Source organism: Numenius arquata, chromosome W (assembly GCF_964106895.1).
Source record: "Numenius arquata chromosome W, bNumArq3.hap1.1, whole genome shotgun sequence".
Lineage (NCBI taxonomy): Eukaryota > Metazoa > Chordata > Aves > Charadriiformes > Scolopacidae > Numenius > Numenius arquata.
In genome coordinates, this window is record NC_133615.1 from 19501819 (window position 1) to 19523986 (window position 22168).

The following is a 22168-nucleotide window of genomic DNA, read 5'->3' on the forward strand; positions in this document are numbered from 1 at the left end:
CCCCAAATCCACCCCCATTATATAGGGCAGCGTTTATAAGTGGCATAGGACCCAAACCCCAAGAGCTTTGCTCTGCTGAGCCATCAGCTGTATTCCACCTCCTCTGGTTTCCCAGCACCTCCATAGCCACTGCAAGGCAGTTTCCTGAGGGTGTTGATGGTAAGTTTCCCACATAGCCTTAATCTTTCTCTGAGTAAAGAACCTGTTGAGTGATCATGTTCTGGGGAACAATGCCCCTGTTTGCATAGGTCTACTTAATTACAGTAACTAGGGGCTGCCTGATAGACTTCTGTTATTAATTCATCATTAGAGTCCCAAATATCATCATCCCAGGTTTCAGGATCCCAGTCTAGTCAATAGCAGTCACACCAGACATTTTGTGCTCGCTGACTGTTCCTGTAGTGGCTCAGTGCATAGTATTTAATCTGGCTAATTAGTGCCACTAGCTACTAAAGTCTGATTAAGGCTCTTCCTTTCGCACTGAGCATTTATTACTGCTTCCTTTAGCAAGCCATTACTCTGGGAGAGAATATCAGCTTGATTTGCAACCTCTGTTGCAAATATTTTTTGAGCTCCGCTTAAAGCTTACCTACAACATGTGCTGGCATACCTTCACAGAAAGCAGCACATCTCTCTCCTAGTGTTTTATATGTATCCTCTTCTCTGCAAGGCCCAGGCTAATTTTCTTGGAATCTGTACTGGGAGGTGGTCCAGGTTCCAAGCAACTAAAACATGGGCTTGAAGCAAGCACCATCTCATCTCCTTCCAATCATCTTTCCATCCCAGTACCATTTTCTTGGGTCCCTTTGGACCCTTCTTTTCACAACTATTCAATGTTCACGCTCATCCCCCCCAAAACACATAACGGGCCCGCCACTCACACCACAGTACGCCACCACAATTTCCCAATAACAGAATCAAGGCTCCTTCTGGAGATTCAAAATCATTCCAGTTATTCTAGATCCAGCCCATGACAGTTCCTGGTGTTGCCCACATTCTCTGCTAATTACTGTCGTGGGCAAAACAGTTTAAAGTTGGGGAATTTTGCTTGTGTTAATTTATTGCTAACCAGCACAAACCTCCCATCACTGATTTGGGCACTGAGGAAAAAAAGAAGACAATTAGACAAACAAACAAACAAACAAACACCTATCCTCTCCCCTCCCAAGTCTCATCTTCCCTTATTTTCACAAGTTACACTCAGTCTGTCAAAAATTCCTCTAATAAGAAAATGGGTGGTGTAAAAGGTTGAGGTGATATGTGTAACGGTTTCTGCCTTGTCTGCCTGCTCCAGCATGGGTTGCCCACAGGCTGCATTACCTTCAGAGGTGTATGTACCACCCCCACACACAAAGTGCCTCTCCAGCCACCACTGGCTGCCTGTGTATTTCTTAAATATGTTTGAGCAGGAGTGCCATGTACTTCTTTTATTGGATAAAATTTTGGTGTGAAGTGTGGGTTTTTTCTTTCCCACAGTTGCTTTAATTTGCCTTATGGCAGGCTGGAAGCAGCTATGAGTGACACAAGGCCTTAAGATTTGAATTGGTAGAACTCATTGTGAACCGTCTGGGGTGAGCAAACCTGCTGTAGAAGTAATGAGAACAAAGAGGATAAATATACTATGATCCAGTTTCTGCTCATGCGACTCAGAAGAAACAAAACAAAAAAACTTGAATCAATTTACCAGAAGCTTTCACGTCTCTGCTGTACATCTGATGATGAAGCTGGGGAGCCTGGAGACATTTTCCTCCCTATGTTTTGGTTTTGTTTGGTATTTTTTGTTGTTGCTGTTGGTTTGGTTTTCATTTCTAAAGCGTATATAACTATCTATATGGTAGTGAGAAAAGAAAGCAACCATTTTACTCTCTGGAAGACAAATGAAGTCTGAGTGCTGTACAGGCCTGTTTGCCTTTTGTTTCTCTTTATTAATTGGTTAGAATGGATGGTATTAATTTCCAACAAGTATGTGTTTTAGAGAATTTATACAGAATCACAGACTGAATCACAGAATGATATGGGGTTGGAAGGGACCTCCGGAGATCATCTAGTCCAACCCCCCTGCCAAAGCAGGTCCTCCTAGAGCAGGTTCCACAGGAACGTGTCCAGGCGGGTTTTAAACGTCTCCAGAGATGGAGACTCCACCACCTCTCTGGGCAGCCTATTCCAGTGCTCTGCCACCCTCAAAGTAAAGAAGTTACTGACACCCCCAACAATCCATTTCCATCAACCAGTGGACTTCCTCCTCATTAGGATCCACCTGCCTCCGCGGACACTCTCTCTTCCAATGTCCTTCTTTCTTGCAAATAGCACACTGATTTCTTCCCAACAGAGGCCTGGGCTGACCCCTCCCCACCGAGGAAGACACGTTTCTGTTAAATCCTGGTGGTTGCCCCCTCCCCTTCGATCCTGGGGGTCCCTGCATTTTTCCCTTTGGAGTCTGTAAAAGCTGTGCCATCCCTCTTGCCTTCGTCTTTGCCCTTTCTTCACCTGCTGCGCCTTTCTAACCAACTTGCCCAAAGGCCTGTTCTGCCAATCCTAACACCCCACGTCTCCTTCTCTGTTCCATTTCTCTCCCCATTTTCCGACTCTCATTTATTTCTTCTGCCTCTGACTACACAAATTCCTGTTGGTGGCGCTCTTAACCATATTTCCCCACATTCTTTTTCAAGAAGTCCTTTCTCAGTGTTGTTCAAGTATAAGCATAAAAACTGACAAAGAGTAGCATCATCTGACCCAAGAGGAGGCCATCTAAAACCTTTTTGCAAATTATGTTCGGGCCAGATAAAATAACAATACTTTACCATGGTTTCCATAGTTATTTCTGGGTGAATGTGTAGATCTCCCCAAGATCTTAACATTCTCCCCAAGGGACTTTCCGGGGGTATTTCGAGATTGTCATCCCAGTTGTCAAGACCCTTTCCCGACTTTCCCTTACTGCCCTCCCTGGGTGTCCTCCCTCCTTTACTCCCTGAGTTTCCCATCATACTCACCGGTGAGATTTTCAATGGTCTCTCCCCGCAGACCTCTTCACGGACCCCTGCGGTACGTTGCTTGTCTGTCTCCTGAACAAGTCTCAGGTACCCAATCAGTCGTCCAGTGCTGGCAGCCGTTGAAGGGAACTGATCACCGAAATTCTGCTGAGGCTCGTCGTCAGCTCCGTTCGTTGTCTGCTGTCCCTGGGCAGCCTGTTCCAGTGTTCTGCCACCCTCAAAGTAAAAAAGTTCCTCCTCATGTTTAGATGGAACATCCTATGTTCAAGCTTGTGCCCGTTACCTCTTGTTTTGTCACTGGGCACCACTGAAAAAAGACTGGCCCCATCCTTTTGACACCCACCCTTTAAGTATTTATAGGCTTTGATCAGATCCCCCCTCAGTCTTCTCTAGGCTAAAAAGACCCAAGTCCCTCAGCCTTTCAATACGTACACAACCTCAGGGAATTATACTTTGGAAATGAATCACCCATCAAAATGGGAGGTGGATGATATGCTTTGTGTTCTGACTTTTTTTTTTTAATCATCTTTTGTTTTCCTTTTCAAAAAGTTTAAGAAAAGAGCCTTTTGTTATTTTTTCAGTTATGTCACACTGAAATTCATCTGTGCTTTGTCTGCTTTCATTTGTACCATTCATGGGCAGTTGTGGATTATATAGGACAAAGTAGCTGAACTTCCAAGACTCCCCTCCTTTTTTTTTTTAATAAAGTATTCTAGCTTTCACTCTGTGTGCCGAAACATATCCAGTCTATGTGTTTTTTTAAATATCTTTAAAATGGTGTGACAGCCTTTTGTTGGGTTGTATAAGGGGGAGGGAAATATTGTATCCATTTCCTTTTTCTTTCTGTCTTTAATAGGTTACTCTTGTATATTTATCCCTCCCCAGATCAGATTTTAAAAGCCTAATCTCAATTGACCACCTTTTACATTGTAGAATACAAATCAGGTTAGATGAAGAAATGGTAATCCTCTTATCTCTTCAGAAGGCTGCCTGCTGGAGCAGGCCTGGAATCTTTTTAAATTTTATTGAGCCACCTGGAATGACAACTTGTCTCTCTCTTTCTTTATAGACTCTTCATACTCGGAACCTCCTGATGTTCAGCAACAGTTGAACCACTACCAGTCTGCAGCTCTGGCCAGGAACAATAACTTCAGCCGAATCCCACTTTCTGGGAGTGCTGCGGGAGTGGAAAAAACAGAAGCTATCCTTAACTGTGAATTTTGTGAATTCTCCTCGGGTTACATACAGAGCATTCGACGTCATTACCGTGACAAGCACGGAGGGAAGAAACTGTTCAAGTGCAAAGATTGTTCCTTTTATACAGGCTTTAAGTAAGTATTGGGCAAAATAAATAAACTGAACTTCTAATGGGATTTTTTTTTTTTTAGCACTTCAGAAGACTTCTGAAATCTTTGTGAGAACTGGCTGTAGCTAAGACACACCAGGTGTGGTGACCAGGAAGGGAAACATGGGAAACGCCATACCAGATCATAGCAGCATCCATATAATTGTTTTTCTTCATTCCTACAACAGCCTGTACCATCTGTTGAAGAGAAAAGCATTTGCAGTAGGTGGTACCCACTACAGTAAATAGTACAAGGAGTGGGGGATTTTCCCCCCTCACAATTTGTAATTAGATGCTGGTCCTCACCATCGAGTATGAGGAGTATAAGGCATATTTTTGGAACAATTAGCATGAGGCATGGGGCAGTCAAATGTTCTAGGTAGGTTACAGAATTTCTATTCCCTCTATGAAGAAAGCTCTCATAATCCCAACACCCCCCCACACACACCCCCCCTGCAATTTATCTGGCTGAAATATAAAGCATACTCCAAAGTGCCTGATAGCATATAGAAACATTTCAGCAAATCCAATTAACCATTGCAAAATTTAAAGTTTCACGTGTGTGTGTGTTTAGCCATGTTCCCTAAGGAAAAAAAGATTTATGCAGTTGTACTGTTTCTCAGTTTCCTTCTGATATTTTGAACCCTCGGTCATAGCCCCCTTAGCTGACATTCAAGGTCTCAAAGCTATTATGTCCTTAAGAGATTTGTGAAAATAGATAGCGTGGTTGGGTAAAGGAGAGAGGTTCTGTTGAAGAATTATGCTCAACCTTTTCTATTAGAATCACAGAATCATAGATTATCCTGAGTTGGAAGGGATCCACGAGGATCATCGAGTCCAACTCCTGACTCCACACAGGACAACCTAAAAGTTCAACCATATATCTAAGAGCGTTGTCCAAATGCTTCTTGAACACCGGTGGACTTGGGGCCATGACCACTTCCCTGGGGAGCAATATCCAATCTGAACTTCCCCTGCTTCAGCTTTAAGCCCTCGTGTCCTATCACCAGACACCACCGAGAAGAGATCAGCACCTCCCTCTCTGCTCCCCCTCATGAGGAAATTGTAAACAGCAATGAGGTCACCCCTCAGTCTCCTCTAAACTGAACAAACCTAGTATCCTCACCCTCTCCCAATAAGTCATGCCCCCTAGTCCTTTCACCATCTTTGTTGCCCTCCTTTGGACACATTCTAATATTTTTATATTATTCTTATATTGTGAACCCCATAACTGCACACAGTACTCGAGGTGAGGCTGCACCAATGCTGAGTACAGTGAGACAATCACTTCTTTCAATTGGTTAGCTGTACTGTGCTTAATGCACCCCAGGATACAGTTGGCCCTTTTGGCTGCCAGGGCACATTGTTGACTCATATTGAGCTTACCATCAACCAAAATCCCCAGATCCCTTTCTGCACAGCTGCACTCCAACCTCTTATCCCCCAATCTATACATACATGCAGGATTGCACTGTCTCAGGTGCAGAATCCAGCATTTGTCCTTGTTAAATTTCATACAGTTGGTGATTGCCCGGTGCTCTAATCTATCAAGATCTCTTTGTAAGGTCTCCCTACCCTCGAAGGAATCAACAGCTCCTCCTAATTTAGTATTGCTGGCAAATTTACTTAGTGCGCACTCAACTCCCGTGTCCAGGTCATTTATAAAAACACTGATGAGAACTGACCATAAAATTGAGCCCTGGGGAACTCCACCATTGTATTGTGTATGTGTCTAGCTGTATGCTGGACATTAGACATGAGAGACCTCGTACAAGAGCAGCCTCAAGCTATACATCCATAAGGGATCAGGCTTTGTTGCTTCAGCTCCTTGCTGGTTACATGGCATAACTTGCTGTTTAATTCCAGATTACTATTACTATCGCTGCTCCAGATTATTATTTGTTTTAAGCATTTCCAACTCTTGACAGGTCCAATGTATCTTTTCACATTTCCCTGTTGCCCTTTTCTCCTACCGGGATTAAACAAAATTGCCTTAAATCGAGCTGTAATTACATATTTTCATAGTTACATAGAGTTGTGTTCTTTATTGTGGTGTCTCAAACTTTCTGGGATTAAGTCTTTCCTCCTTAAATGTACAACATACACACGTGAGCTCTCTTTAAAAAAAAGCAACTTCCAGTCGCCATAGACAATTAAACACACAAAAGCATCCACTGAAGTTGATAAAAACTTACCTGTTGGCTTCAATGACCATTGGATCAGGCCCAAAGCCAGTTGTGTTTGTAAGTTTTGCGTTCAAGCTAACAGACTTGGAGAACTTTCAAAGGGCCTTTAAATTTTGTAATTTAATGCAGCCAGCAGCTTCGCTCTTGCAAGCTTTAGCACTACCCCAGGAAAAAAAAAATATCTAATTCCCCCAAGTTTGCAAACACCTCTCATTTTAGTACTTGACCTTGTGGCTTGATAGATGCATAGTTAATTTCCTCTGCGTGTATTTTTTACATTTTTTTTCCTCTCTTATTTTTTAAGTATGCAGCTAATGGTATGAGATTTGTTGTGCAAAAGTACTGTTCATTTGTGGAATATTCTCAGTCTTGCATTTTCAGGTCCTCATAATTCAGACTTTCAAACTTATCAACTTGGTGTCAAATTTACTGTTAGACGCAAGTCTATTTCCTATCTCGAATCTGAACATTTCAGCTGTTGTGGGCCTAGTCCTACAAAAAGAGAGGTTGTTGAGGATTTATTTATTTTTTGCCATCAGAAATAAGTTTTTTTCACCCTTCAAAGTCTAGGATGGTTGAAAGGATTTTACTCAACTTGCTAAAATGTCTCTCTTTGCCAAAGGCAAGCAAATAGCAAGCACAGAAGTCGGAAATACTTTTGCCATCTTAACTACAGCAATGTGACTATAGAGCAATCACTGCAAAATGATATCTTGTGCAGAATGTGTGTTCATTTACTTAGGGATATGAGCCTGCAAATACCTATGCTCATGTGATAGCCATTTGAGTAGTCCTGCTGAAATGCCATGTGACTTTATGAAGAGAAGGCTGAGTGGTATCTGTACCATTGTATACAACACTTCTGTAATAGAGCTGTGACACTTCAGTGTTCCGTACACACCTCTTCTGACTGCTTCCATGTTTCCCTCCCATTTCACAGATCTGCTTTTACTATGCACGTGGAAGCTGGACATTCGGCAGTTCCTGAGGAAGGACCTAAAGACCTTCGTTGTCCTCTTTGCCTATATCACACCAAATACAAGCATAACATGATTGATCATATAGTTCTGCACAGAGGTAAAGATGTCCCTGTATATAGATATCTGATATCTGACAAAGAGAATGCTGAACAGAACACCACTCTTTCAGATTGATCCATTAAGTTTTTTCTCTGTATGTGAGCTCAGATATGTTGAATAGATCAGGACTAAGTACATCTTACTTCTTTTCTGCGAAATATAAAGTTTACCAATGTAGAAGTGGGACAGATTTAAAATTCTTTTTAAGCTTTTCTTCTAGAGAGGTCAACAGTCATCAAATACCTTTTTAGCAAGAGTTAGACTAATTTACAACTCGGACCTAGGACAAGGTTGTTTCCTATGTGTTTGTAAAGTGCTTGCTATCATAAACACTCTTTAAAGAGTTTTATAGGCCCCTGAGGGAAGGGCAAGGATTTTTCTCAGGCATGCAGCACCCAGACTAAAGGAATTAAGGTCCGTCCTTAATTTTTTTCTTTCTGGTGTATATATCCGGATTAAAACCTATTGTTGTGTCTAATTGTGGCAGGTAAAGCAGAGGATTTTGATGGGGTTTAATGTGCACAGAAAGAAGGTGCTGCTGCGCAGACAGGACTGAGGGATGTTGCACAGTCTCAGATAGCCTTCCTTACTTGTAGCCATTTGGATTGATAAAATAAGGACAGTATCAAGCTGTGGTCTAAGCACATTTGTTCTCCAGGTAGAGGAAGCAGTACATTGTTATAAAGTCAGAAGATTGAAGGTTTTCATCCATTTTCTGTATTAATTTCTCTCCTATGCAAAAAACCCTCCAGCAAAGGGAGAAAACAGTTATAGAGCTCTAACTTACATTATAGCTTTCAAAATGGTGGCATCTCAAGTCCCTGATTTGGCAGCATGCAGTTGAAATGAAGACTATTTGCCTCTTGGTGAATAGCTACAGAAGTTGATTCTTACCAAGCTACAACATTATTAAGCGTTATGGCCAGCAGGATGTTGCCAGTTTGCCACTGAGAGCCTTCTATCATGTGTCACCTGCTCTGCTCAATCAGTTCCCCAGAGCGATTTAACTTTGATTCATAGAATCATAGAAAAGTCTACATTGGAAAGGACTTCTGGAGATCATCTGGTCCAACCATCTGTTGGAAGCAGGACCTTAGATTAGGTTATCCAGGGCCCTGTCAAGCCGTCTTGAATATTTCCAGCAAGGGAGATTCCACCACTTCTCTGGATAACCTGTTCCAATGTTTAATTGTTTTCATGGTGAAGAATCTTCTTCTTATATCCAGATGGAATTGCCCCGAAGCAACTTGTGCCCATTGCCTCTTGTCCTGTCACCACACATCCTTATGTAGGGAGTACCTCCATCTTCTCTATAACTACCTTTTAGGGATTGGTTTGCCTTCGTTGTTACCACAGCACATTGCTGTCTTATATTCAGCTTGCTGCCCACCAGGATCCCCAAGTACTTTACAGCAGAGCTCCACCCCAGCCAGTTAGACCCCAGCCTGTACTGCTGCTTGGGATTATTCTGTTCCAGGTGCAGGACTAGACATTTATCTTTGTTTATCTCAATCCGTTCCTGTTGGCCCAGTCTTCCAGCCAGTCGAGGTCTCCGTAAGGTTGCTCTTCCTTCTGGTGTATCTACCTCTCCCCACCCGGTTTGGTGTCATCTGCAAGCTTGGTGAGGGTGTATTCAGTACTGTCATACAGATCATTTATAAAGATATTGAATAGTACCAGATCCAGAATCAACGTCTGAGGAAATCCACTTGTGACTAGCTGACAGGCTGACTTTTCTTACCTCAAAAGGGGGTAGTCAATGGCTCAGTTTAGCCAGTTTTCTACTCATCCTGTGGTCCATCTTTCCAGTCCAAATCTTGCCAGCTTGTCAACAAGGGTGTTGTTGGAGACTATGTCAAAGACCGTGCTAAAAATCAAGGTAGATGATGTCCACAGTTCTCCTCTCATCCACCGAGCAAGTTATTTCATCATAGAAGGCAGTCCAGTTGGTCAAGCACAATTCATCCTTTGTGGGCTGAAGCAGGGAGTGAGTATGGAAATTACAGACTCAGTAGCCACTTTACAGGCAAACAATGAGAAGAGATTTGGCTCTTGAATTCCTCTTGGCTTTCATAACAGGCAAATCTTGTGAGCTCTTGAAAGTTCCGTGATGGAGACTGAACTCCTGCTCCATGCCCAGCAGAGCTGTTGGCCTTTCATTTAGTCCAGGCAGTGCAATTAGCTTTTATTATCCTTTCCAGCAAATTTTCCCATCATGAAGTGCCTGTCGCGGATTAAAATATTTGACACGGTTATGATTTAGCAGCTATTCAAAATTTATTAATCATATAAGGTAGATCGAGAGGTTGAATTTTTAGCAGCACTTACTTAATCGTTAACCGGTTTAGGGGTTTACAAAGTGAGTAAACAATTGAACAGCGACTTAGTTACAGATTTGAAGATGGCAAGATTCACACTCACTCACTAGAAGGTATCCCAAATCAATACATATATGGATGACTAGAGGTATAAATCACGGGTTAATACATATACATGTATATACCTAAGCAAAACATATAAGCGTGCGCGCACACACACATACAGGTCTCCGATCGGGAATTTCTTAATAGCAGGCAATGCTAGCGAGCCAAAAGGTGCCGCTTTTAGGTCCTACACGTTAACGGATGGACAAAGAGCATCCACATCCATAAAGCTAATGTGTATCTCACAACATATAGGCGGAGAGATGGATGAGAGAGACTAGCCTATAGTTAAAATTGCCCTTTCTCAGACTTAGGGTAAATACTCACGATGCATTGGTGTTCCTCAATGGGTGATAGTTGAGGCTTGAGAAGGGTCTTCTCCTGCCCTGGCCTCAAGGTGTCAGCCTGAGAGGTATCTCAGCTCAGGGGAGTTACTGGCCACAGCCCACTGCGATCCAGAAGAGCTCAAAGGGTCTTTACTAGAATCGCTACTTATAGGATCCGAGACAATTGACTTTGGCTGGGTACTTTTCCACTCCGGCCCAACTCGGATGATAGTTATGCAACCCCAGAGCTTGCTAGATCTTGGGGTCCTGGTATCCCCCCCCTCTGTGGCCACGATCCATATGGTGTCAGGAGTGATCGATTATAGTTATTATCTCCAAGCAGTAGGCGCCATGGGGACCAGGCAGACGATTGTGTTCTTGGTCTGTTGCTCTCTACCTTTTCTTTCTTTCATGTTAGACCATTATGTTATGTTCTGGTCCATTGTGTTGTTCTGCGGCTCAGGCTGGGAGGGAGATCATGCCAAGTACCAAGTGGCCTGAAGGGGAGAGGGAGGTTACACCACCACAATGCCTTGATATCTTTCCAGCACTGAACGCAACCCACCAAGATCTATAGTAGGGCTCCTTGTTTATAATCCTCAAGGCATTTGGGTTTTAGTAATTATTTAACTTTTTTTTTCTTTGTATAAATAATTGTTTTGTCCTTCCATTTCATAGAATTGTCATCTGTTTCTCTGGAATAGTAAACTTTCATATACAAGGGCTTTGGAGTGTTAACCTTTTTTTTTCCCATGTTGTGAGCAAAACATATGCCTGCTTTGACTTTACATACTATAAATATTTAGCATATTAATTGCTTTTCTATTTAATCTCAGATCTGTATTACAAATAGCCCAAATGTTTCAGTCTAAAGCAGTGATTAAATTTATTCAGAGATGATGCTGGGGGGTGGGGGTGGGGCAGAGGTCCCCTTAGTCCTTTCGCTAAACTGTTCCACAGCATGTCATCATTTTACGGCGCATAGTAGCCTTTGTGGGCACTGCTGAACTTTAATGAACTTTGTGTACAGAAGCCAAAGCTAAGTTTCGCAATTTCTGGATAGGACTAACCATTTGTTGCAATTTTGCCAGTTGCTCAGATACAATAAGTGTATAAATGAATAGCCAAAATATAGAGGGGGGTGGGGGATGGGGGGTGGGGGTGATGAGAGCCAGCTATTAAAGTGGTCAGAGATTATTAGATCATCATCTTGCTAAATATGATGTTTTAAATTCAGATCACTTTGCAATTTTTAAGTTGTTTGGATAAAGCTCACTGACATGAATACATGCACGTTTACGTTTTAAGTCATTAGTGTCACGGAGCAGCAAGGGCCAGCTGCTCCACAAGGTCCAGGGAGTAGAGGAGGATAACATGGACAGTAGGGGTGGAGCCTTGCTGGCCAGGGCCCAGCCCCACATTACCTGAGCAAGGCAAGCAGGGCAGACCCAGAGATGATGGCCAGGCTCTACCAAGAGTCCAGATCATCAGGCAAATTTGCAGCAATGATACAGATCCAAGATCAAGCCAGGAAGTTAAACCACAGGTCAGAACCATATCCAGTGATTGCCAAGGAGGTCCATGGTGATAAGGCAAGTCCAAAACCAGGCTGAGAAGTCGGTCTATGTTGTGTTGCCAGTGATTTGGCAAGTGTGTGTGTGTGGTGATTGTCAGTGAGATAATCATAGAATCATAGAATGGCTTAGGTTGGAAGGGACCTTAAAGATCATCTAGTTTCAACCCCCCCTGCCATGGGCAGGGACACCTCCCACTAGACCAGGTTGCTCAAAGCCCCATCCAGCCTGGCCTTGAACACCTCCAGGGATGGGGCATCCACAAGTTGTCCGGGCAACCTGTTCCAGTGCCTCACCACACTCACACTAAAGAATTTCTTCCTGATATCTAACATAAATCTCCCCTCTTTCAGTTTAAAACCATTACCCCTCGTCCTATCACTACACTCCCTGATAAAGAGTCCCTCCCCTATCAGTAAACTAATGGGTTTTTATCAGTAACCTAATGGGTTTTACTGATACGAATTAGGATGGTGCATTGCTCCAAAGTGGTGGATAAAACCTTTTATACCATCCCCTGCTTTAGTGTTTTTTAAAATGTGTCATGTGCTAGAGAAAAATCTAATTTTTCAAATGCTTTAAATAGTGTTTCTTTTTTAAAAACTTTTTGTTGGAACTTTTTTCACTTTTAAAAACAAGTTACTTATTTCAGTGAATTCAATTGCACAGAGCTGTAAATACCTTTTAAAATATTCTTGTTATGCATTCAAAAATCACAGCTTTAACTCCTGTTATCTCTTAGAGCATGTGCACCCCTGACCCTTTTCCCACTTGACCCTGAATGGACACAATTTAGCATTTTTTGCAACAACTTCTTTTGCAACAAGTTTTCAGGGTCTCACTCAGATATAGCTTTGGGGGAAACTTCCACTTTTTAAAGCGCACAAAGAGAAAGTTCTGAGGAACTTCCATGTTCAAAAAAAGGGGAGGACGGGGAGGAGAACAAACTGAGGAGGGTGGAATATTTAGGTGGGCTGTGAAAAATTAGGCTCATGAGCAGTGAGGGTTATGCATTGGCCAAAGACAAATGGATAAATTCTGTAGTTCTTGCCTCCCTATAGAAATTATAAGAGATGTGTCAATGCACACAAGTCCCCTACCCTTCATGTTTACCCTCTAAGAATCAGGCCTGGGATTAATTTTGTTTATTTTAAGATATCATTAATGATGATCTTCACGAGGAAGATAAAACTCTTCCTTTAATCTGCAGTCCACAAGGAATAATAGTACTACATTTCAGTGTTCTACTTCAAAAGGACAGTTGAGTAACAAAAGCTGTAGTGAAGATCTGGTGATCCTCTGCTGAAAGGTCAAGTTTGGGATTTCCCCTGCATGCACAGGTCAGAGAACCACAGTGGATGAATGTTGCACACATCGGGATTCTGGCTCTATAAGAAAGACTGAAATTAATTGTGCTGCCCTATTAAAAGTGTGTGTTTTGCATGAGAGGAAGGAAATAGAGAGTTTAATAATTCAGTGAGAGCATTTTCAATACATGCATAATCAGAATTGTGGGAAGCATGAAATTAAGTATGTGTGGATTTTGAATCTTAACTATTAAAAAGCTGAGGGCGTATTGAAAGTTTCTGCCCTTGGCTGATCTCTGCACAACCACCTTCAGGAGAAGATAGTGCTGCACACACCCTCTCACTCCCACAGTGAGTAGCATTAAATGTGGTGGTGAGAATACCAGCTCTGATCATCAGAAGCTGGGAGGGTGATGTATTGGGAATCACCCTGCATGCTCCCTGTTTAGTACAGTTCTAGCACCTTTTACTGGCTTCTGTCATGTATTAAACCAGAATGGAGCTTGGTCTGATTGATTTATGTCTGCTTTTATATTCCTAGGTTCTGCTACTCTGTCTCACAAATCTGCCCCAACACTCTGCCCCAAATTTCTTCTTCCCATCCTGTTCACCTAATGAGTGGTTACATTTGCAAGGACACCTGCATTTGTAGTCATGTAGGATTAACTCTGTCTGTATAGAAAGGGAATTTTCTTGTATTTCTTTATTGGTCCAGTTTTAACTTGGTAGATGGATTGCATACACAAATAGCAGATACTGCTTCTTGCGTGGGTGGTACGTTACAAGCTGTTGGCACATTGCCTGATGTTTTTTATTTCTTAAAACTTAATAAACGTTCCCCTTTCCCCACAGAAGAGCGGGTTGTTCCCATTGAAGTTTGCCGTTCCAAACTGTCAAAATACTTGCAGGGAGTTGTTTTCCGCTGTGATAAGTGTACTTTTACCTGCTCCAGTGATGAGAGCTTGCAGCAACACATAGAGAAGCACAATGAACTTAAACCTTACAAATGTCAACTCTGCTACTATGAGACCAAACACACAGAAGAGCTGGACACGCATCTTCGAGATGAGCACAAGGTAACATCCAAAAGGATTTAATTTGTAACAATCTACTTCTTGCAAATGCTATATCTAGTTTATTTGCATGTCCACTCTAAATAGCCAACCCGCAGGTTTTTTTCCAAAATTTGGAGAAGGCTCCTGTGCTGGACTTCAATTTCTCTCAAGTTCTATATTTTTTCAGAAATTCAAGATTGTGGTTTTCTAAAGCTGTTGAGATTGACCGGAATTCAGTGACTATTGAATGTAGACTATGATTATCTGAAAAAAGCATTTGTGTATATTGTGAGGTATTTTTTTTTTTAAGTTATGAAACAACATTAAGGCTGTGTGATTCAGACACTCTAAGACACAGGAGCTTCCAAAGTGTAAGATTGCTCTGGCAACTTGGGCAAAGTGACATGCCATGCATATTTTAATAACACAAGTCAGTACATTCCAGTTTACATTTAACAGGGGAAAGACAGAAGTTTGTTATATTTACTGCTTAAGTTAAGGCTGCTTTGGTCTTTGTGTGGAACCTTCTGAGTGCAGACCTGATCCATGCTTGGAGAAGTCACTAGAAAGCTTTCCACGGACTTCTGTCTGCTTTGGATTTCTGTAGTTTTCAACTGTGTTGCTGTGAGAGTAGCAAAATTCTAGAACTGAGGCATGTTTACAGAGTATTTTTTTTGTGAGTTGGTCAGGAGGGAGCTCATTGAATCCAACTATCAGGAGCTGAGCTGCCTGATTCTCACTAAAAACTTGTTCACACTTTGTTGACTGAACAACGGTCCCGTCCCGTCCCGTTCCCCCCCCCCCCCCCAATTGACAAAATAAGTGTCAAAACTACTAGCAAAACTGACTGCATTTTAAAAATTAACACTGTGAACTTATATTGGCTTGGTATGCTTGTCTCCCTTTATTGCTCCTTATTGCTACTTGAGAATCTTTCTACGGTTTAACTGGTATCTGAGATGTTGCACATCTCCCAGGGACCACAGCAAAGGGCCTAGGAGATCCAAGAAGCACTATTCCCCACCCTTCTGACTGAGTGCATCAGGCCACCCCGAGTGGCGCAGGGGATATGGGGAATAGGGCTTGCAGTCATTTCATAACAGTTCCTCTCTGCCGCTCCTTCCTCCTCACACTTTTCCTCAGCTCCAGCGTAGGGTCCCTGCCACAGGGCACACAGTCCTTCACGAACTGCTCCAGCATGGATCCTCTCCACGGGTTGCAGTTCCTGTCTGGAGAACCTGCTTCTGCGTGGGGTCTCCATGGGCCGCAGGGGAATCTCTGCTCAGGTGCCTGGAGCACCTCCTACCCCTCCTTCTTCTCTGGCCTTGGTGTCTGCAGGGCTGTTTCTCACACTTTTTTTTTTTTTTCCTCACTCCTGACACTGCCATGCAGTGCTTTACCCTTTCTTAAATATGTTATCATAGAGGCACTACTGGCTTCGCTGACTGGCTCAGCTTTAGCCAGCTGTGTATCTGTTTTGGAGCTTTCTAGAATTGGCTCTGTCTGGCACAGGGCAGCTCCTGATCTCTTCTTACAATATGTACTGTCTTAAGTTATATGCGTGTATTGGGCGGATGTGGCAAGGTTTTTGTAGCGGGAGTGGGGGAGGAGGCTTCGGGGTGGCCTCTGTGGAGAGAGTTCAGGGGCTGCCCTGTGCCGGACAGAGATGGTTCCAGCCAGCTCAGTAATGGACCCACCGCTGGCCAAAGCTGAGCCCGTGAGTGAAGCTGGTGGTGCCTCTGTGAAAACGTATTTTAAAAAGGGCAGAAAATGACGAAGAGAGTAGGTGGGAACGCAGAGAGAACGAGGAAACTGAGAGGAGGAGGGTATTGGGGGAAACAACAGAGGAGTAGGAGGTGCTCCATGGCGGAGCAGATACCCTCAAAGGGATTCCAGTCCGTGGAGAACCCACACCAGGGCAGCTATTCCCCCATTCCATGTCCCCCCACCCCTAAATCTCCATAAGAACAGTCAATGACTTGGGCTCTGTGTGTCAAAGTGGTCACTCAGGTCCCATCTTTTCACACATGAAGCTGAATAAAGCAGTCACAAAGGATTTTTCTGCAGTGATGGTGTGCAATAGTGATGCTTGATCCTATCAGTTTTACACTCCCATGAAAGGGGAGATACAACAGAGTGACGAAACGGGAAAAAGGACTTCACTGAGAGGTTCAAATTAACAATTTATTTGGACTTCACTCACAGGTCCAATACGTCACTATTGCGAGTTCTATGTGTACAATGGCGATTACACTATTGCAATTTAAAAGCAATTCGCGGCATACACTATTGCAACCTACAAGTGATCCCGAAAAGTAACAACACAAACCACAAGCGCGCTAGATATTAATACCTTAAAAGAGTGCACAAATCACGATCTTAATAGCATGGCATATACCATACGTATGTTTCTTTATCACTTACCCTTTCTCTCAGGTAAGGTCGCTCAATCCCTGGGAAGTTACCCTGTACAGCGTCCTGGACAAGGGGGGGACGAATCTCCTACAGGCCAGCTGTATCGTTGGAAGATTACCCCCCATTTTCCTCCTCAAACCTTGCGGTTTATATTTCCTGATTCTGTGGGGGTGCAGGATTATGCCTGAGTGGATTACACTATCTGGGATGTTTACCTCTGGTGGTGTGATGGCTAAGTCTCTGTTGCCAATTTTGTGATGTCTAGCACTCAAAGTGGGATGGGACTCAGGGCATTTTATTTGTTAAGGGAGTTAAGGCTCCATTCGGTTTTGGTTCTTATTGTGATGCAATCTTGAGACAATCCCAGGCTGAGCCGTTTTTGCAGCTCCCCCCAAGTTATCTCTGCATAGACAAGGCAAGGCAAGGCAGAGATGAAGCTGAGTCGGATGACAACTCCCTGCATCTCACCTATTGTGCTCTGAAACCGGTTTGGCTGGGTGCTCCCATACACAGAGTGCTTAGCAGTGCTTGGATTTTTTTACTTTCAATACCTCAAAATGAGGGAAGCTTCTCAAATAATAGGATCATTATGAGAAGCAAAATGGAGAAATTTAGTATAAAAAAGGAAAGAAGAATCATTAACAGTGAATGTAATTGTGTTTGAAGGGAAACGAGTATTAATTTGACTAGGTGCTTGATAAATTTCCCATTTCAGCCTATAGCTTTGTTGGTGGGCTGCTTTTTTCAATAGTTGATGATGGTGGTTATTGTTGACAAAACCATTTCTTTTAAGGTGAGTCGTAATTTTGAGCTGGTTGGACGGGTTAACTTGGATCAGCTGGAACAAATGAAAGGAAAAACAGAGAGCTCCAGCAGCGATGAGGAAGAAAAAGAGTTAAGCCACAAGACTGAAGAGAGAGGTCAGTATAGTTGCTTTTTCCTTTATGCTGGATACTGTAATGGACCCTGCCAGTTCCATCAAGCAAGATCAACTGTTGACTCAACAACAGATTCCTTAAGTCGTGGAAGCTTGTCAGTACAGGCAAAATGGAGCTTTTGTCAAGACACTTCCTGGAGGAATTTTGTGTTTCTATTGTCTGCCCACTGTCTGCCCAGTGCTTACAAAGCATTCCTCCCCTCTTCTTTGTGAGAGTTGACCCTTTTGCCATCACTTTGGTCGGCAACTCTGAAGCCAGGGGAGTTTCCATTTTAGCTCCAAATCACCATTCCAACTGTGTACTTTATATTTGTGCCTAAATTAACATCTATGAATAATCCCACTGAGTTCAGTAAGTCTTATTCATGTGTTTATTGTTCAGATGGTTAGCTGAGTAGGGATAAAGAAAGGTAGTTCTTGGTGAATTGCACTGTGAGAGGGGTTTGTGTGCTTTTGTGTTTGTTTGGGTTTTTTTGCCTTTAATATTAACATCATTTTAGTGCAAATATCTGGTCCTGACTGGAATACTCCATGTATTCTCACAACATGCTCTATAGTGCATGACTTCATCAATCAAATGTAATATGTTTGCAATTCTTGTTCAACAGTAAAAGGAGCTTGATTTGAACTAATAACTGCAGTGAGCCTTGTCATGCCTAATCATCAGGTTCCATGGGTCATCCAACCTCCTGATGCTGACTGCAGGCTGCCAAGTTTCTATGTTTACCTTTTTCCTTCTGAAATTTCAGTTTTCAATTGAAAACTCATTTCAAGTTCATTCAAGAATTGTTCACAAAAGAAAACGTCTCCCTGGGTATTTTCAAACCCGTAAAAGTTAAGATTGCTAGAGTCGCAAGCAGTTTACAGAACATGAAGGGGCCATTAACACGTCACTTTGAGTGTAACTGGTAATATCTTTATTTAATGAGGAAGAGAGTGGGTTAGATAGGAAACAACTTTTATTGAAAAACATCCTTTAGCAGCCCTAAAAGAAATCAGGAGAGAAGCAGGAGTGTCGTGGTTTAGGCCGATTAGACTAGTTAATGACGGATGACAGATGCTCTCCCCCCCACCTCTCGCTCCGAGGAGAGGAAGGAGAGAGACAAAGAGATTTACGAGTTTAGAAGGAACTAAACTACTTTAATGAAATATTAATAATAGAATAAAAATAAAACAATGAAATAGATACAATATATAAAAAACCAGTATGAAGCTCCCAGGATGACATCACCAGCAGGCACTGGGGAAGTCTCAGACTGGACTCAGCAATGGATGGGAACTGGATTCCAATTCTGGAGTCAGGAACGCACAGATTGGGATCAAAGGCAGACAAACAGACAGGGTCCTCCTCGGACGCTGGCCATTGAAGAAAGAGGGCTGACCCTTTGATCCCTCAGCTTTTATACTGAGCATGGGGCAGATGGGATGGAAATGTCCTGTTGGTCAGTTTTGGGTCTCCTGTCTGCTCCTCCCTGCAGGTGTGACCCCTCTATGCTTTTCTGTTTCCGACCCTCTAACGGGGCAAATAACGAAGTTAGCTGACCTTGGTTGTTATGGCAATAAGTATAAGCAAGAGCCTCTCTGCATACTGTTCCTTGGTATGATCTATAAACATAGGTCTTATCACTCTGAGAATGAACAGCTTTCTGCACAATATGCTGTTAATTTCAGAGAGTTAGGAGAGGCTTAGCTAAGAAGTAAAATTACTGAACCGAAAGTTGGTTCTGTTTTACCTCAAATCAGGACAGGGAGGGATGTTGGTTTCACACATGTTCCAAAGTTTGACATTATTAACTCTGCACCCTCATGTGGAAGTTTGTTCAAGTGTCTGTTCAGTGGGGGGTGTGACCCTAAGAGCTTCAGAGCTGAAAGAATGAGTCTAATGCTTTGACTAAAGGACCAACTTCCCCTAACTTGCAACTGTAGCAGACATTAATGTTTTGTGTAGACCAGCAGCTAGAAAGGGATGAAGAGTCATGCTGTCTTTGTGAGGATTACATCAGCACTACACACAAGCACAGGTGTTGAAATGACCCTGGAAACCATGGTATCCAGAGAGAGAAAAAGAAGGTACTATCAGCTGAACCTCATAAATCCCTATAAACTCTACCATGGGAGAAAAATAATAAAATTAAGATCATAATTTAAATTGGCCTCAGGATACTTGAGATTCTTAACACTTATTATGAAAACGTAATAATACCACCTTCTAGGCTGGAGATTTAAATTTGCAGGGAGAAACAGACATAACTGTGCTTTGTGTGATCAGTAATTAAGCTAGGTATAATGTTTTAGCAATTTTGTTTATATTTTATTTTTTCACCTGCAGTCTTCTTTAATATATGTGATTGGCTGAAAAAAATCTGTATTTGACTGTTCAAATGACTGATCTAAAAATCATGCTTATTTCCCAAATTGTATTTCACTGCTGTTCTTTCCCAGCTTCCCTTTAGAAGTGACAGTTGTTAATTTTTCTCCTTTTCAGGTAATATCAGTTCTAATTTTAATTTTTCTTTACTAGAGTGGATAAAAATATGGAAACTCCTTATGCCATCTACCTTTATAAAAGTCCAAGTTCTATGGACTTTATCTTTTGTGAGGTGGTATCTTGCACCTTATAGGGGTGGTCTTCAAGTGTCCAACTGACACAGGTGCTTGAAGACATGGCTAGGTGGCTTGGGTGCAGTGTCGCATGTTAACATCATCTTCTATTTGATATTCAGAAGCTGCTTCCAATTAAAAAAAAATAATTCACCCTATTAGGATAGGACTATAGCCATGCTCGTAAATATTGCCTGTAACAGCAGGTAGCTAATGTTGTCACAGCTTTCAAACTGCACCAAACTGTAATGACTTATACCACTTGGATGCTTTTGCTGATTTTAGCCTTCATGGTGTTACCAGGAGGTGGGATTTGCCTAGAGTGTATCTTCAGTCTCTGAGTATCTAGGAGGAAATGCTAGCTCAACTCTCTGAAGTCCATGACTTCAGCAGAGACAGGATTTCTTCCTGTGAGTCAAGCTGTGGGCTAGATTGATAGCTTAAGACTGATGTCTGCTATACTTAGCTACATTGTTGCAAAGAATGGGCTGTTGGGATGCTGGACCAAAGAATCATTGCTCTTCCTTGGAGAAGGAGGAGTTGGGCATGCCATCTTAGCAGAGCTGAACTGCTGTGTCAGTTGGGAAGGTGTTGTGGGTTAACTCCAGTGGGCAGCTAAACCCCACACAGCTGCTCACTTGCTCCCTCTGCAGTGGGATGGGGGAAGAGAATCGGGAGGGTAAAAGCGAGAAATATTGTGAGTTGAGATGAAGACAGTTTAATAGGGAAAGCAAAAGCCGCACACACAAGCAAAGCAAAATAAGGAATTAATTCACTACTTCCCATCAGCAGACAGATGTTTAGCCATCTCCTAAAAAGCAGGGCTCCATCACGCATAACGGTAACTTGGGAAGACAAAATGCCATAACTCTGAACGTTGTTCCCCCCCTTCCTTCTTCTTCCCAAACCTTTTATTGCTGAGCATGACATCATATGGTGTGGGATATCCCTTTCGTTAGCTGGGGTCAGCTGTCCCAGCTGTGTCCCCTCCCAACTTCTTGTGCATCCCCCAGCCTGCTCACTGGCAGGGCAGCGTGAGAAGCAGAGAAGGCCTTGACGCTGTGTAAGCGCTGCTTAGCAATAACTAAAAAAATCCCTGTAGCACAAATCCAAAACACAGCACCATATGGGCTACTATGAAGAAAACTTTATTCCAGCCAAACCCAGTACAGAAAGGAAAGGAAGGGTTGGTTGCCGGTAAAGGACAAAAGAAAATATTTGGACCTAGAAAGAAGAAGATGCACGTGGAAAAGGATTAAGTTATTCATCTGAGATACTCTAGGAAAAGAGTAGCTGTTCTTGCTAGAAGTTGCATCCAAGAGGGACTGTCTATCTCTACTGACCTTTATATCTTACTTTTAAAGGAAACCCGAATCTTTTTCTCGGCTTTTCTTTTCTGCAGTAGATAAAAATAAGTGTGCATGTGTGTTTGTGTGTGTAATGCAGGAAAATCAAATGCAAGTCAGGTGTCTAGGCAATATGTTGCCCCTCTTTTGTAGACTCCAGGTAAGTGCATGGCCTGATTACTCTTTCTGGGAGGCAGTCTGAATTCACAGTCCAAGAAACCAAACTAATCAGGGACTCATGGGGAAGTAGGTGGGAACATATAATGCATTCAGAAGGGACAGCAGAATTATTAGGGTAGTGCTTGTTAATGGGAATTATAAAATCTCCCTATTCATTTGAGCAAAATAGGCTCTATCATGTTTGCACAGTCCTAGAATAAATTTCCTATTGTATACTGTACTCTGAATTTGTTCTTGTAGAGAAGAGCAGCTGTCACCTCCAAAACTTCTACCCTCCGCAGGTGTTGGATTAGTCATGGTACAAGGGCAATGTGTTTCAGTGGTATTTATAAATTTGGACCATGTATATGGTATTAACTGTAGGAGTCGGATCCAGATGTAAATGGAGCCCATGGCATTGACTT

General features: G+C 42.6%; 1 protein-coding gene across 2 annotated transcripts in view; it reads left to right on the plus strand.

Annotated features, from left to right (window-relative positions):
• LOC141476609 (zinc finger protein 462-like) overlaps positions 1 to 22168 on the plus strand; it is a 78414-nt gene that overhangs the window by 51224 nt on the left and 5022 nt on the right. For both annotated transcript variants that reach the window (XM_074165373.1, XM_074165374.1), the window contains exons 7-10: positions 4060 to 4321; positions 7462 to 7598; positions 14083 to 14306; positions 17494 to 17620. In XM_074165373.1, the coding sequence (XP_074021474.1) occupies positions 4060 to 4321; positions 7462 to 7598; positions 14083 to 14306; positions 17494 to 17620 (750 nt within the window). The remainder of the gene's footprint in view (positions 1 to 4059; positions 4322 to 7461; positions 7599 to 14082; positions 14307 to 17493; positions 17621 to 22168) is intronic.